Genomic DNA, 16,408 nt, shown 5'->3' with positions numbered 1-16,408 from the left:
AACACGCATTTTATAGACCTAACTACTGATGACCATATGTATAAAACGAAAATAATAGAATACATACAGAACAAGCTAAAAAAGGCACCGCAGATAGACTCTGAGGAAAAGAAAGCATAACTCTTTGAGCAGGCAGGAGTGGGCATAAATGGAAAGAACGCATTTCCCCCCTTTTCCCTCCAATTCCCTCCTTTCTATACTGATAATTCTGTAAATGTAAAGCTGAGATCAAAGAGAAACACAAAGAAGATATCGAAGTAATTGAGGTAGATGAGGTAAATGGAGTAGACGAAGTGGATGAACCTTGCAAATACTCATAATGCCAAATTTTTTAACTAATATATGGCGCATAACAGAAGAAAAAAAAAAAAAAAAAAAAAAAAAAAAAAAAATTATACAGAATGTAAGGCAATGCCTAGATGTGGTAAAGCAGGTTAAAGTACAACGAGAAGTAAGAATGGGAGCATTTAATTTTCAGAAAAACAAAACAAAACAAACGCAAAGTCGTTTTAAAAATTTATTTGAGCTATTTTCCAATTTGAGAATTTCCCCCATTTCTTTTCGTTTTATTTATTCATTCAATCATACATTTATTTCTTTACTAATTCATTCATATGTTCACGTCTCTGTGTATTCATTCAGATGCATATTTCCTTACCTATTCAGTTGTTTATTCGTCTCTTTATATATTTATTTATTTTTTTATTTTCTTATTTATTTTTTTATTTTCTTATTTATTTTTTTATTTTCTTATTTATTTTTATTTTTTATTTTTTTCTTTATTGTTTCATTTCCCCCCAATGTTTCGTATCTCATTTGTTTAACTACCACTTTTTCTTTCTTTTTTTGTTTTAACTTTTCCAAGGCTGCTATTTTTATGGCCCAATTTTTTAAAGGACTTATTTGAATCTTAATTTGCTTAATATTGTTTAATCTTGCTTAATCTTGCTTTATTTTACTTTATTTTGCTTTATTTTGCTTAATCTTGCTTAATCTTGCTTTATTTTGCTTTATTTTGCTTTATTTTGCTTTATTTTATCTTTCTTCATTTTGTTTTATTTCATTATATACCATCTACATACTGCTTATAATAAAATGTGGAATTCAAAATTGGGGAAAAGGAAAAGCGGGAAGGTCATTTCAATACCATTTAATCCCATGTGTGTTCTATCTTTAACCATATAATAATTAAATATTTTTATTTAATATATGAAAAAAGGTTCCTCAAAAGTACAAAAAAATTGATAAAATAAGAGAATAGGATGACAACAAGATACCACACTCGCGTAGTGCTGGAAAGGCAATGAATGTACGTGTGCGCAAATGTACCTACATACACACATATACGTATATATATGCGCATACACGTGCGGATATCACACAGACAGCAAAGTTAAAACTGTCCGGGCTTGCCAGAAATGCACAACTGCTTATCCATGTGAGCTATTTTACACATAGGCAAAAGGATGCAATTTTCCGGCGTGCATGGACATGGTAAGGGCAAAAAAAAAAAAAAAAAAAAAAAAAATATATATATATATATATATACATATATACATATATACATATATATATATATATAAACTTCCAACCCGTTCATGTTTTTTTCCCATGATTAAAATATTGTTGCCTTGTGATAACATTATAATTATAAATATTCTGATCACTTAACCAAACGTATGTTCCTATATAATTACTATACAAACTGTTCTTATGTGAGTAAATATTAATTTCCCATTCAGTTGGGAAAATTGCTCTTAACTCTTTATATAATCGATGCTTAAAATTTTTAAATTTTGTTGACCCACCAGATATATAAATTTGAGAAAGAAAGTATTTTTGAATTTCTTTTGGTAGTAATGATATACACCTATATATCAGTTCGACAATGCTACAGTGCTCTAAGTTTATATCTTGAGGATTAAATAAAACCTCAGGTATCCCTATTCGTTCATTCGTTAAATTAATAATATCTTCTTTCTGTTTATTTCCACCTTTAACATTTAAATCATTAATAAAAATATTGTCATCTTTAAAATTTGAAAATTCTTGCTTGTAATCATAATCAGACTCTAAATAAATACAATCGTTCGTACAATTTTCTCTAAGGGTATCAAACACTTCATTTATTTCTCTCTTCGTCGCATTATTGTAGTCAAGCAATTTGTATTTATATAATAAATGTTGCTCTGTCATTTTGTGCGTTTTTTTCTTATTATTCTTTTTCATTTGTTCCCTTTCCTCGTCCCTTACGTTATTACCACTACGGTTGTTACTGCTGCAGTCGTTACCACTACGGTTGTTACTGCTGCAGTTGTTACCACTACGGTTGTTACTACTGCAGTTGTTACCACTACGGTTGTTACTGCTGCAGTCATTACTGCTGCAGTCATTACTGCTGCAGTTGTTACTACAACTGTTACTGATATACTTGTTTGTATACTCTGCTTCATCTTTTTCATTTTTTACCATATTACATGTGTCCTGTTCTACCCCGAAGTTAACATAGCTACTGTTACTTGGAGAGTTTAGGTTTTCATTTGTGAACTCGCCATTATTATCCCTACCATTTAGAAACATATCCTCTGATTTTCCTCCCATTAACATCTCTGTTGTTCTTTTACCTTTATTTCTTCCCTTCTCAGAATACTTATCTATCATCTGATTCTTTACTGAATTATGCGTTACTGTACCACGATTTCCCCCTTTCTCCACCGATCCATCCTTCTTACCTCCGCCACTTCTGCCACTATTATTGCTGCCTCTACCGCTACCACTGCTACTACTTCCACTTACACTGTCCCTATAAATGCCTTTATTACTGCCCCTATCATTACTGCCCCTATCATTACTGCCCCTATCATTGCTGCCCCTATCTCTGCCCCTATCTCTGCCCCTATCTCTGCCCCTATCACTGCCCCTATCACTGCCCCTATCACTGCCCCTATCTCTGCCCCTATCACTATCTCTATCGCTACCACTACTGCTGTTGCTGTTGCTGTTGCTGTTACTACTATAACTATTACACTCCTTATGGGAGTTGTTCTTTTCTTTTCTTTTTTCCAAATCATTCTCACCACAGTCACGACCACTCCTCCTGCTAAAGTCATTCACAGGAGGTATCTGCAAGTATTCATCCCTTCCCTTGAAGGAAACTTTTTTTGAATTATCATTTTTTTCCTGCTCTAACTGTTTCATTAGTATTTCTTTTCTCATATTAAGTTTATCCTTAATTCTTTGTTTTTTTATTTCTTCTAATCGCTTCTTTTCATTTTGTAAATCCTTTACATAGTCTAATGATACGTAGCATGCCCTTTCTTTAATATTTTCAACTAGTAGTTCATTGTGTTCTAAATTTACATGCTTATATGATAATGTATTTTTTAAATATGTATTTAAAATAGATGCAGAAACCTTTGTTCTCAATGTGGCATACTCTATTAGTTTATATTCAATATATGGTAATATATATGTATGTGAATAACCTACATCAATGTATAAAGCACAAGGATTTCTCAAGGATAAATTATAATTGCCATTTATAATATTATTATAAAAATTGTTTATATAATTATTATTATAATACTCTTTAAACATATTTATATCTTTAAAATTTATATCATAATAGGTTCTATATAAATCGATTTTATCAGGTAATAAAAAATTAGGATCTTGATTTAAGAAATTATTTCCTATATAATTATTACTACATAACCTTTTTACAATATTTATTTTGTTATTACTTATAGGTAGGTAAGTTCCACCTTTTATTATTTTACTTCTGTCTGAGTATACATTATTTACAAAACTATTCAGTGTATTACTTTGTTCAGAATTATGAACACTGTTCATATTAAAAAAGGAATTAAAATAATATTCTTGCCAATTCTCCCCGTGATACATTTTGTTCATGTACACTTTATAAGTATACTTATTATAGCATTCTATGTTTTTTATAAAAATATGTCTATTTGTTAATACACTATTGTTAATATTCTGACTGTTGTCGTTGTACTGTACCATTTTGTTTTCTTCCCCATTACATTCACTAGTATCGTAACTCATATCATAACTCGTTTCGTATCTCATTTGGTCGTTCCCCCTTTTGTTTCCTTCACAACTAATTTCTCTGCTCATTTGACTATTCCCCCTTCTTGTTTTTTCACGGCTAGTTTCTCTACTCGCTTCTCTTTCCACCTCATACCCATTTAACTCACTTTTGTTCATTTCATCCATGGCTTCCCATTCATTAGTCCCCTCCATCGATTTTTTACTTTCCATCTTGAGGAGATTATAACCTCTACCTGAATTGGTATCCATTCCTAAGTAATCTTCCTCTTCTTCTTCCACCTCTTCCTCGTGCTGCTCCTTCATTTGCTGCTCCTGCTGCTCCTCCTCCTCCTTTGCACTATTCCTTGGAGTAAGACTTCTTTTCGGTACATTAGGTTTATTTGTCTTTTCCCCTGTTCTCCTCCTTTTCGTTATGTATTTTTTTTTTATTACATATGAATCATTATTAAAAATTGGAGGATTCAAAATATCATATTGACCTAAATTTAAACCAATATATGAAAATGGTAGCATTGTCTGTGAAGAAACTATAACTATTTGATCAAAATTAAAATATTCAAACAACAATTCTATAACACCTTGTCTTATGTATGCAGGTGTCAAATATGATTCAGTAATACATATAGCCATATCATTTATTTTATATCCAATGGTTTGTTTACATGAAAAGATTTTTTCCCATATTTTTGTTTGCATTTCTAAATCCAATAATAACCCATCTACATGTGGTCGATGACAAAAATATTCGCATATACTATAACAACTATCACTTATATGAAATATATTTTTTTTTCTGATTTGACCTACACAATTTGGCACAATAAATTTGGGTTCAATTTCATCAAACAATGCATCATTTAGTTGGGAATAACTAGGAAGTATTCCACCTTTTATCAGCCCTCCTCCATTGTCTAGAATTAATTTAGGTATATCTATATTTACGGGAGCTGACATGTTCAGGTTATTACGATTACTGCAGTTATTATGCCAATTCCTACACCTATACTTCTTTTCTTTTTCTTTTTTTTTTTTTTTTTTTTTTTTTTTTTTTTTTTTTTTTTTTTTTTTTTTTTTTTTTGTTTATACACTAATAAGGTGCCAACATTCAAATAAAAAACAACTATTTGGCTAGTTGAAAAAAAAAAAAAGCTAGCTAATGAACAACATATATAATATAACCTTCCTTTTCTTTATTCGTTTTGTTATAATTTGGGTTAAGACTTTTTCTTTTCTCTTTTAATTTTTTTCTGTTTGCCATAACGTAATTCTCTACTCTAAAAAAAATATGGTTTTTTACCCTCACATTTATTTCGCAGTTTCACGTTTAAAAAAAAGGAACTACCATTTTTCTTATGCCATTTTGAACATAAGTATGTGTAGATATATATACATATATGTATAAATGTACATATAAATGTATATATAAATGTACATATAAATGTATATATTAATGTATATATAAATGTAAATATAAATGTATATATAAATGTATATATAAATGTATATACTTATGTAACATACATGCGTGTACATAATAAATATATGTACGTATATTTGTATGTATGTATATTTTTCTTTTTTTTTCTCTTTTATTAACCAAACAAAATGTAGTAATCCTACCATGTACTACCGTTACAACTTTAGAATTTCTGTGCCTGTAGCGATATTTGACAAATATTTTAAAATTCTGGAAATAAAAAAATATAAATTTAAAAAAGTAGTATTTATTCCAAAATGATAGAACTGCGGATACCTAGAGGGCATGTAATTCTTCATAATAAAAATGCACGCACCCAGTTAAATTACTTTATCATTTGTATAATTTTATTAATAGTCCATTTTTTTTTTTGTTTTTTTTTGAGGATATGTTTTTTGCTCTGCCTTCTGCGTTGAGTTTTTTACATTCGCATATAAACGTAATAAATATATTATATGTACGTATTATATGTACGTATTATATGTACGTATTATATGTACTTATTATATGCATGTATTATATGTACGTATTATGTGTACGTATTATATGTACGTATTATATGCATGTATTATATGAAAGTTTTATGTATGTACGTATATATATATATATATATATATATATATACATATATGCATATATGACTACAAAAAACAAAATTAAAAAACAGTTTTAGTCGCAGGGGCTTAATATTATATAGGGTATGTTTTCTACCGAAAAAAGGGTATGAGCGCAAGATGAGATTTTTTATGTATAGAATAAATGTGCATAACCTTTTCACGTACGCAAATTTTATATACATGCGTGAATACAAATGTATATGTATTTGTATTTGTATATGTATTTGTATTTGTATATGTATTTGTATTTGTATATGTATTTGTATTTGTATTTGTATATGTATTTGTATATGTATTTGTATATGTATTTACATATATGAAATTTTCTGTAATATTATTACATGTACATAACATTGCTATTAAAATGGAAATAAAATAAAATAAAAAATATGTCATCAAAAAATAGGCATTACACATCGCTTTTATGGTAAAAATATATAAAACGGGGAAAAAAAAAAAAAAAAATTAAATATAATGTAATACAATGTAATATAATTTGGTACAATTAAATCCAATATAATAATTCTTCTTAATTTAGTTGAAGTTGATATAGCTCTTCTTTCGTACACAGCATTTTCGAATGTATGCATTTTCTTACCGAATAATAGCTAGAACTAGTTAACGACAACATTATAACAAGCATAACACATAAAGAAAATAATCATGTGCTTTAAAAAAGGACGCTCTAGGAAGATGTCTTTTGCTCGCTGTAAATAGAAAAAGAAGAAATACATATATATATATATACATATATATATATGCACAAATATACATATGTATACGTGAACAAATAACATTATGTGAGGGCTACGAAATCATGCGCACCCTAAAAAATTAAAAAGGCGCATTACCATTTTGTTTATACTCTATATTTCTTAAAATATGGCATATATAACATGGGCGGAGGTATACTACGCATATACAGTCAAACAGGACTTGGATAATAGCAAATCCAAAAATATATATGTAAGCATGTACAACCAAATACGTATGGTGCTTTCATATACTGAACATCCAATTACACATTGTCTTCATTATAACTTCAGTAACAGATATGTAGTAAGTATGAAAAAAAGGACAAATTAAGACAATGTATTTTTTTTTTTTTTTTTTTTTTTTTTTTTAACTTATTTGTAGAAATATATTTTGCTTAAAATCATAACATACCATCTTGTTTTAAAACATTGGTTTAAAAGCAAAATAAAAATTCTGAACACGTACATATCTATTTTAACAAATTAATAAACAAAAAATATATGGTAGGGAATTCATTTTTTGTTAAAAAAAAAAAAAAAAAAAAAATTATCCTTTTTGCAGATTTGTTATTATGTGCACTTAGTCGAACAATCTTAAATACTTTATAATTAAATGAAAGTAAATTCTAACACCAACGCTTATGCTAAGCAGTCGCAGTTGCAATCGCAGTTGATATTTAAAAAAAAAATACATACATATATACACACTGTAACATACAATGTGCACACACGATATTACACATGCATTTTATTAACTCATATAAAAATTCAAAATGGTATTTACAAAAAAAGAATGATGAAAAAAATAACAAGAAAAGAAAAATAAATGTAGAGAATAACCGAATAGTGAAATGTAAAAATACGCAGCAAACAGATCATATAATAAAAAAGGGGAGAGGGCAAAAAAAAAAAAAAAAAAAAAAAAAAAAAAAAAGTGTCTCTCAAATTAGGACACTTGTAAAATTATTATTTTTGCAATAATGCTATTAACCCTCAATATGATCCGTGTAATCCTCAGCTGTACATAAAAATTGATTGTGTTACGCGTATGCATATATACATATATACGTGCATATATATACATATGTACACATATGCATATATGCGCGTACATTTACTCACACAGGATAATGTGCAATTAATTTTGCTGTTCACATTTTCACTAACTATTATGTTACGTGTCTATAACATCTAGTAGTAGTGTTTTAACTTCCTGTTCGTTTGCTCCCGAGTTGTCATTGTCCATTGCGGGCTTTTCTTTTAACGGCTTTTTCATGCTTTGTTTTTCTCTTATTTTCTCTTCAATTAATATCTTTAGTTGTCTCTAAGCGATTTAAGAATTTGTTTTTTTTTTTTTTTGGGAACAAGAAACAAATTTTTGATATAAGAGGTTTCTACTTATCGGTACTACTGAGTATACCTTTTTGCAAAAATGAATTTATTTTTATACATATAAGTTTCTTTCTTTTTCTTTCTTTCTTTCTTCCTTTTTTTTTTTTTTTTTTTTTTCCTTTTCCTTTTTATGGGACGTTATAATGTTTTACCTGAACAATGTCAGAAACTAATAATTGCTGAACGGTGGCTCTGTAATTTGGCTCTCTTATTAGCATACTCTTGTAAATGTTATTGAGTTCTTTCGAGTATATATTTGGCAAATCGGGTATCTGCAAAGGGTATATTCGAAAAAAGAAAAAAACAAAAGGAAAAAAAAAGGAAAAAAAAAAAAAGAAGAATTTAAACCAGAGAGAGAGCAAAAGTGGGTACACATGTTCACGTCTCCCAAAAGTTTCCCGCCGGACTATTATACCAAGATATGTATTTGTATGTACGTTTGTATGTATATGTATATGTACGTATGGGCGTACATCCACAGACACGCGTTATGGCACGTACCGGGGCATATCTTATGTTGTAGCACAACTGTTGAATCCCTTTGGTCGAATGGAAAGGAGTTCTGAACGTGGCTAACTCATAAATGAGACAACCAGTAGCCCATACATCTGAAGGCCAGCTATATTTTTTGTCTTTACATAATTCTGGGCTTAAATAATAAGGGGTACCTATTAACGTATTGGCATAATCTAAGGTATTTTCTAAAACCTTCGAAATTCCAAAATCGCACAGTCGTACTCTCTTGTCGCTGTCTATTAAAATGTTCAGCGACTTCATATCTGCCGGTAAAAAGCATCCAAACAAATACTCGCACACGTGTGTATAGACATGTCTATATGTACATATATACATATGTGCGGGTATATGCACGTCTATATGTACATATTCATGTATATATGTATGTGTATTTGCATGCATGCGTCGCATTTGCGCTACTAATCGGAGCCTCTTTTTTCCCCCTCCTCATTTCTGATCAGGGAAGAGTAGTGCATATTAACCTCGGTGCAAAATATGGTTTGAGTGAAGAAATTTTAAAGCGGTTAGAATTTGAGTGAACCAAATTAATATACGCTTTTCTTTTATAGGTGTATTTTGTTTCTTCTTATTTTGAATATAGTGGTATAGGTCTCCACCTTCATATATCATTAGAAACAATTAAAAACATAAAATGAAGATTTTATTATTTTTCTTAACTAAAATTAGGTTTATATGTCCTTTTTTCATTTATAGATTTGTTCACCTTTACAATATTTCATAACAATTCGGAGTGTATCTCCCTCTATGTAGCTTTCTATATACTTTACTATAAACGGGTGGTTTAGTTTTGATAGTAGCTGCAAGATGCATAAGAACGCGAATAGAAAAAGGCCGCATATATCAGCACGTAAACATGCTCACACGCATGCGTACAACCACGTACATACGCGCACACACAAAAATATATATATATATGGACTTATATATATACACACTTAAGTATATGTGCACTTGTATATATGAATTTATATATATGCGTTTATGTATGCATGTATGTGTTCATGTGTTCACATGTGCATATTTTTATCTTTTCCCGTAAAATGTATTTTCCAATATACTTCAACTTCCTTCAAACACTGCCTTTTTTCCTTTTGGGACATCTGGGAGATGTTTATTATTTTCATTACATAACTTTATAATAAAAAAAAAAAAAACATTCCATTTTGTTGTTTTGTCGTTTTGTTGTTTTGTCGTTTTGTTGTTTTGTCGTTTTGTTGTTTTGTCGTTTTGTTGTTTTGTCGTTTTGTTGTTTTGTCGTTTTGTTGTTTTGTCATTTTGTTGTTTTGTCATTTTGTTGTTTTGTCATTTTGTTGTTTTGTCATTTTGTTGTGTTTAATTAATTTATTTATTTTATTTTTTTTTTTTTCTTTATTTCTGCAAAGAGAAAAAATATTACTGATCATTTTTTTTGTCCCTAACGAGTATTGTATTCCCATAGTTTCCTTTTCCTATATCCCGTATTTTTTCATATTTGTCCATTTGGAATGATATTAATGTGTGTGTGTATATTTTACAAAAAAAAAAAAATTAAGAGAATGATGAGGGAAAAGACTTGTTCTTTTATTTATCTATTTGTTTATCCGTTTATCTGCGTATGTATGTATGTATATATGTACGTATGTATGTATCTTTTTTTGTATGTTTATTTTGTTTTCATTTTTTTTATTTTATCTTTTTTCCTTATAAAGTAGTGAAAATTTTTACATAAATGGAAAAAGATTTAATATTAGCGAAATGTCCAACTGATCTATAATGACGTTCATTCAGATGGGGCAAAAAATCCAAGTTAGAAGAAAGGAAAAACGAGCGTCAATAAAAGCACACGTGTGTATACATACATATGTACAAATACATACAAACGTACATATATGTGTATATATATATACACATGTATATGTGTATATATATGTGTATATATATGTGTGTTTATATATATATATATATATATATATATATTCACTTATTCATTAACATATTAAGAACCCTCATTCGTTCCTTCTAAAATGTTGTATTGATTTTTACTTGCATTCATTAGTTGTTCTTTTATTATAACTAGCTTATTTGTATCGTCTTATTTATTTTTTTTTTTTTTTTTTATTCCATTTTATTAGCTCCTTTGCATCTTCTGTCCTTTTGTCATTATTCATTATTCATTATTTGTTATTCGCTATTCGTCATTTTTTCCATTTTTGCCGTTTTTTCCATTTTTTTTTTTTTTTTTTTTTTTTTTTGCAGTTCAACAAAACAGGTATTTTGTCCTTGTGTTTGTTCAGGTGTATATACTAATAAAAATTGCCTTTCAATTTTTGAACTTTTTTTTTTTTTTTTTTTTTTTTTTTCCTTTCTTCATTTCTTCCTTTCTTAATTTCTTCATTTCTTCATTTCTTCACTTCTTCACTTCTCTACTTCTCTACTTCTCTACTTCTCTACTTCTCTACTTCATTTTTGGAGTTAACGATTTAACGTTTTTAAATTTTTGGATGCTGTAGTTATTATTATATTATACAACCCTTTAAAGCTTTTATTTACGTATTATTTTTTGAGGGCTTAAAAAGGGATGGTATTACGTCGTTCATATAAGACGTTTTTGGTATTTCCGTTTGGCAATTCCGTTTGGCAATTCCGTTTGATAATGCCCTTTGGTACTACCTTTTGCTATTTGGTTTTTCCTTTTTTTTTTCCTTTTTTTTTTCTTTTTTTTTCTTTTTTTCTTTTTATTGAATCATTTTTATATTGCAATATTTCTGTTCATTTTTATGTTAATATAAATCTATTTCGAACGAACGTATCTTTTTTTTTAAATTGTGCATTTGCACATAGAGGATAACTTTGACCCAAATCAAGAAGATACTTCATCTGATAAATTTAGCGTTACGCATTTGTTATAAATAATGTGCACAGCAAATATACATACGTAAATAATACATATATATATTATGTACACCTTTTTTTATGAATTATAAATTTCGGTATATATTATTTTTTTTTTTTTTTTTTTTCTTGTATGTTATAAAATAAAAGAATTATATTAAAAAAGTGTAAATTGATAAACAAGCGGATGTACGAGAGGATAAACGTGTAACATGAAAAACTCCTTAAATTCAACAGCAAAATGAGTGGAAAGGTTTTCGGAAAATTAACTGAAGGGTATATAAAAATGAAATGACAAGGATAATGCAAATCTCCCCCCTCTCCCGTCCCTCATCAATAATTTGTTTTACTTTATTTTATTTTACCATTCTTTCCCTTCTTTTACAATTAAACTTTAGGGTTAGCCCATATATATGGAGGAGCAATCTTTACTTTTTGGATACCTACAAATGCTATTCATCTGTGAGAAAAAGCGCATTTCAAGAATGTCAAAAAAAAAAAATAAAATAAAATAAATAAATGAGTAAAAGGGTTTATTCGGTTGATATATACCTTCATACGTGAATGCATACACGCGCACATACCCACGTGATACATACGTACGTACGTGAATGCGTACACATATATATATATATATATATATATATATATATATGTATGTATGCATATGTATGTATGCCCGTGCATGGATTTTTCAACCATAGTCTGTTAACCTTTTTCATTTCCTCAAACCCATTTGGACGTAGGTCTTAAGCTGCCTATCGAGGAGATATCATATGACATCCAAAAAAATGGACAAATCAATTATAGATGATAAAAAGGACTCTTACAGATATTACAATGAAAGAATAAAAAAGGATATAACACCCTTAAATTTAGTTAAAAGTTTACCATCCTTAAATCATTATGTCAACATTGTCGATATGTCCAAATTTGCCATCAAATATATTCTAAGCTATCGATTTTTTTTTATTTACATGGCCAGAACTACCTTTCAGGTTTTATGCATAATGCTCTTAAAGTGAGCAAAATGTTTGCACTAATATGTGTAATCATGTGTGTACATAAAAATGAGCCACACGTGTACATCCGTTTTCGCGCACGTTCTGAACAGTTCATGTAAATATGTACATATGACCTTACGTGTATACATATATATATATATATATAATATATATATATATATATATATATATATACATGGGTATGTGTTTGTATGTGTGTTCATATTTTTTTTTTTTTTTTTTTTTTTTTCAGGCTGTCCGACCGCTTATGGCCTTCTGCGTTTTCGGGGAACTCATGAAATTAATCCTTGCAACGATGACAAGTGGTGTTTTTGCTTTTTTCTTTTCCTTCGTTTTAGCATTTGAAGTGTTATACTTTTTTTTGCAATGTTATATATCATACACTTTCTTAACAATGTTTTTCGATGTCATGTTTTAAATGGCAAACTTTTGTAACTCAAAAATTTTGGAAAATCATTTCGACTCCTTTTGAAGTAAAAGGGATGTATTAATTAAAAAAAAAAAAAAAAAAAAATGCAAACGAAAATGCACACATAAATGCAAATGAAAATGCAAACATAAATGCAAACGAAAATGCAAACGAAAATGCAAACGAAAATGCAAACGAAAATGCAAACGAAAATGCAAACGAAAATGCAAACGAAAATGCACACATAAATGCAAATGAAAAAGCAGACATAAATGCAAACGAAAATGCAAACATAAATGCAAAAGCAAAAATAGCACAGTACAGTGCATCGTAACGGAACATGTCGATTGTTGAATAACCCGGAGCACTGGAAAGATAACTGCCTGTATTCATCATGTAAAGAGTAATTGTCACAACCTCCCAACAGCTCATTTTATATTGAAGGGATATACAAAATTAGCTTACTATACGAGAAAAATGTTTTATATATGGTATTATACTAAAATAAAAAAAAAGGCTCCACACAAATGCAGGTTTCTTACAGTTCGAAGGGAAATATCTTATACGCATTGTCTTTTATAAAAAGGAGGATGGAAATATTGCAGTGCAATTTGAATATACATATATATATATATATATATATATATATATTATATATATATTTATTTATTTATTTATTTATTTATTTAAATAAATATAAAAACCGAGATTCAATGCAGACTGCTTTGTACACAGTGCGCACAGAGGGGGTATACCGTAAACATCGCAATTATGCACACATATAGATATATATTTATATGTGCATACGTATGCGTGCATGCACATGGGTACACCCTGTTACATTTTCTACAAGTATATACCACTTTCCTCTACAACAGTTTTGGCCCCTTGCACCTCTTCCCCCCCAGTACACTGGACTGTTACACTGTTATAATCCTTATCATTAGGGAAGTCCTTATTTTGATGCCTATTTGGATTGCTTACCTTGTTAACGTTTAAATGATCTGCTTGTATATTATCCTTCTCTGAAGTACTATTTTTCTCATCCTTGTCATGCTCATTTTCGTAAAGCTCAGATGTATCTGATTCTTCATTTAATCTTTTTAAAGGGTTACTACTTAGTAAACTGTTTTTTATATCACTAGAATTATCTTTTGTACATTCTAAATTCTGTATTTTGCTTTTTATTAACTTGAGCCTTTCTTCTTTTCTACTCAAGGCAAATTTATTTTCATTTAATGCTAAGAACAAATCGTTATCCTTGCCTTCGGGATCATATTTTTTTATTTCCTCATTAGATCTTTTAAGATAATAAATAGAATTTTCCACTTCTTTTTCTAAATCTTTTAAAATATTTAAATCATTTGGCAGTTTGACCTCATTAAAGTCTAAGTTAAACTCGCAACTTGAGTTCTGCGTTTTTAATCTTATCTCAACCATTTCGAAGTTAGTTGAAAAAGAAAAAAAAAAAAAAAAAAAAAAAAAAATTATATCTTTTTATCCTGCGCAGTACCACTTTATTTTGTTTATTTAGCTAAATTATGCTATAGTCTGCTTTATTTTTCTCTATTTTCTTTTTTCTGCTAGATTTTGCCTTATTCTACCATATTTTTCTTTTGCTTTATTTTACTTCATTCTTTTTTGCATAAATATAATTGCTATACAGGTATACATTATAAATTTACTCTTAATATATAGCAAAAATGTGAAATTAAAAAAAAAAAAAAAAAAAAATATTCGATATTAAAAGAACTGGAATGGTAAAGGAAGGAAAGATATACTTTTAGGAAACTAAAATTAGCATGGGTTAAATTTAAAAAACATTATGTGAATATGAGAAGGGGTAAGAGTAAGAGTACGAGATGAAGAAACGTTTTATCGTTGCACAGCGATCTACGGTCCTACTCCCCAACAGTATACTCTCGTTTGCGTAATTATATAATGAAAATGAGTCAGGTACATACATACATACATATATACATACATATATACATACATATATACATACATACATATATACATACATACATATATACATACATATATACATACATATATACATACATATATACATACATATATACATACATATATACATACATATATACATACATATATACATACATACATATATATATATATATATATATTACTGAAAATATATACATATACGCATTAAATTGTATGCACAATGTTGTGTGCCCCGTTCTCCCATTTTAGTCATATCCTCTATTTTTACTAATTTCACGTGAATGGAAAATTTTTTCATTCAATTTGGCGTTTTTCTTTTTCGTAATATGAACAAATCATTTCTTTCCATTTCTGACACAAATAATATATAAAAAGCTATAATTTTAGGAACACCTATGTGTACTATGTTACCTTGCTGTAAAATTTATACAACTATTAAACACTATTATATACCTCTTTATAGTTAAAATAATAAAAATAGTAATAAATGAATTATGTTTTTGTGCGCAATATTAAAGCAGGCTCAGATATATCGTATCTATGTTCCTGCGCAGCACACAACTTTTTAAAATTAACTGCATAAAATTGGCTTATGCTTATTCGCAGTAATGAAGAAATAATTATTCAAAAAATTAAAGAGGCAAATATAGAAGCTTTTATTTGTATAAACCAATTAAATGTCATTTTTAATAATTAAAAAAAAAAAAAAAAAAAAAAAAAAAAGCAAACTGTAAATTGGATAAATTGTACATTTTACATATTGCTAGTGAATAGTATAATTTTTTTTTTTTTTTCTTCATCCCATTAGTGCGGACTTTATTTCTTTAGAACAAAATGAACACAATCTATTAGACAGTGTGTACAATTCCTATTTTAAATTTCAAAAATGGTGTTGTAAAATTTTAAAAAAGAAAAAAAAGTAATGCACATGTAAGTGTGTATGAACATGCGAATGCATACATATGTGAAACGAGCTTAAGCAATGATTAATCAATTTTAAAATTATTTCTTCGCAATTTTTTGGAAGTTAAAAACAAAAAAAAGAAAAGGAAAAAAAATAAAATAATAATGTTTATTTTTTGTCTCTTCATCATTTCGTTGCCCTACTTTGCTCCTTTGATATATATCATCATAGGCATAAAAACAGAGGTAAAAACAGAGATAAGGGATTCATAAGGCAAGGAGATGTATGAACAGGTACGCACATATGAATAAGCAATTGGGCACACAAAGGACACAAACAAACAAATACACGAGTGAATGGTGAGAGAATGGATGTCCAA

General features: G+C 28.5%; 4 protein-coding genes across 4 annotated transcripts; 1 reads left to right on the top strand and 3 right to left on the bottom strand.

Moving 5' to 3' along the window:
* Nucleotides 1-1,596: 1,596 nt before the first annotated feature.
* On the bottom strand, nucleotides 1,597-5,025 carry MKS88_000969 (actin-related protein ARP6; the record flags this gene model as incomplete). The annotated part of the gene is made up of 1 exon (XM_067219618.1): nucleotides 1,597-5,025. The coding sequence occupies one exon, from the start codon at nucleotides 5,023-5,025 to the stop codon at nucleotides 1,597-1,599; it is 3,429 nt and encodes a 1,142-aa protein (XP_067075335.1).
* Nucleotides 5,026-8,094: 3,069 nt separating this feature from the next.
* On the bottom strand, nucleotides 8,095-10,139 carry MKS88_000968 (serine/threonine-protein kinase NEK4; the record flags this gene model as incomplete). The annotated part of the gene is made up of 6 exons (XM_067219617.1): nucleotides 8,095-8,232; nucleotides 8,465-8,584; nucleotides 8,814-9,091; nucleotides 9,311-9,445; nucleotides 9,553-9,646; nucleotides 9,948-10,139. The coding sequence occupies 6 exons, from the start codon at nucleotides 10,137-10,139 to the stop codon at nucleotides 8,095-8,097; spliced, it is 957 nt and encodes a 318-aa protein (XP_067075334.1).
* A 1,822-nt stretch (nucleotides 10,140-11,961) lies between these two features.
* Nucleotides 11,962-13,023, top strand: MKS88_000967 (uncharacterized protein; the record flags this gene model as incomplete). The annotated part of the gene is made up of 4 exons (XM_067219615.1): nucleotides 11,962-11,996; nucleotides 12,119-12,182; nucleotides 12,467-12,741; nucleotides 12,978-13,023. The coding sequence occupies 4 exons, from the start codon at nucleotides 11,962-11,964 to the stop codon at nucleotides 13,021-13,023; spliced, it is 420 nt and encodes a 139-aa protein (XP_067075333.1).
* Nucleotides 13,024-14,000: 977 nt separating this feature from the next.
* On the bottom strand, nucleotides 14,001-14,594 carry MKS88_000966 (uncharacterized protein; the record flags this gene model as incomplete). Its single annotated transcript, XM_067219614.1, has 1 exon — nucleotides 14,001-14,594. The coding sequence occupies one exon, from the start codon at nucleotides 14,592-14,594 to the stop codon at nucleotides 14,001-14,003; it is 594 nt and encodes a 197-aa protein (XP_067075332.1).
* Nucleotides 14,595-16,408: the final 1,814 nt, after the last annotated feature.

The sequence above is a fragment of the Plasmodium brasilianum genome, chromosome 3 (genome assembly GCF_023973825.1).
Source record: "Plasmodium brasilianum strain Bolivian I chromosome 3, whole genome shotgun sequence".
Lineage (NCBI taxonomy): Eukaryota > Apicomplexa > Aconoidasida > Haemosporida > Plasmodiidae > Plasmodium > Plasmodium brasilianum.
Note: the sequence above shows the minus strand (reverse complement) of the source record. Positions and strands in the feature narration are given on the sequence as shown.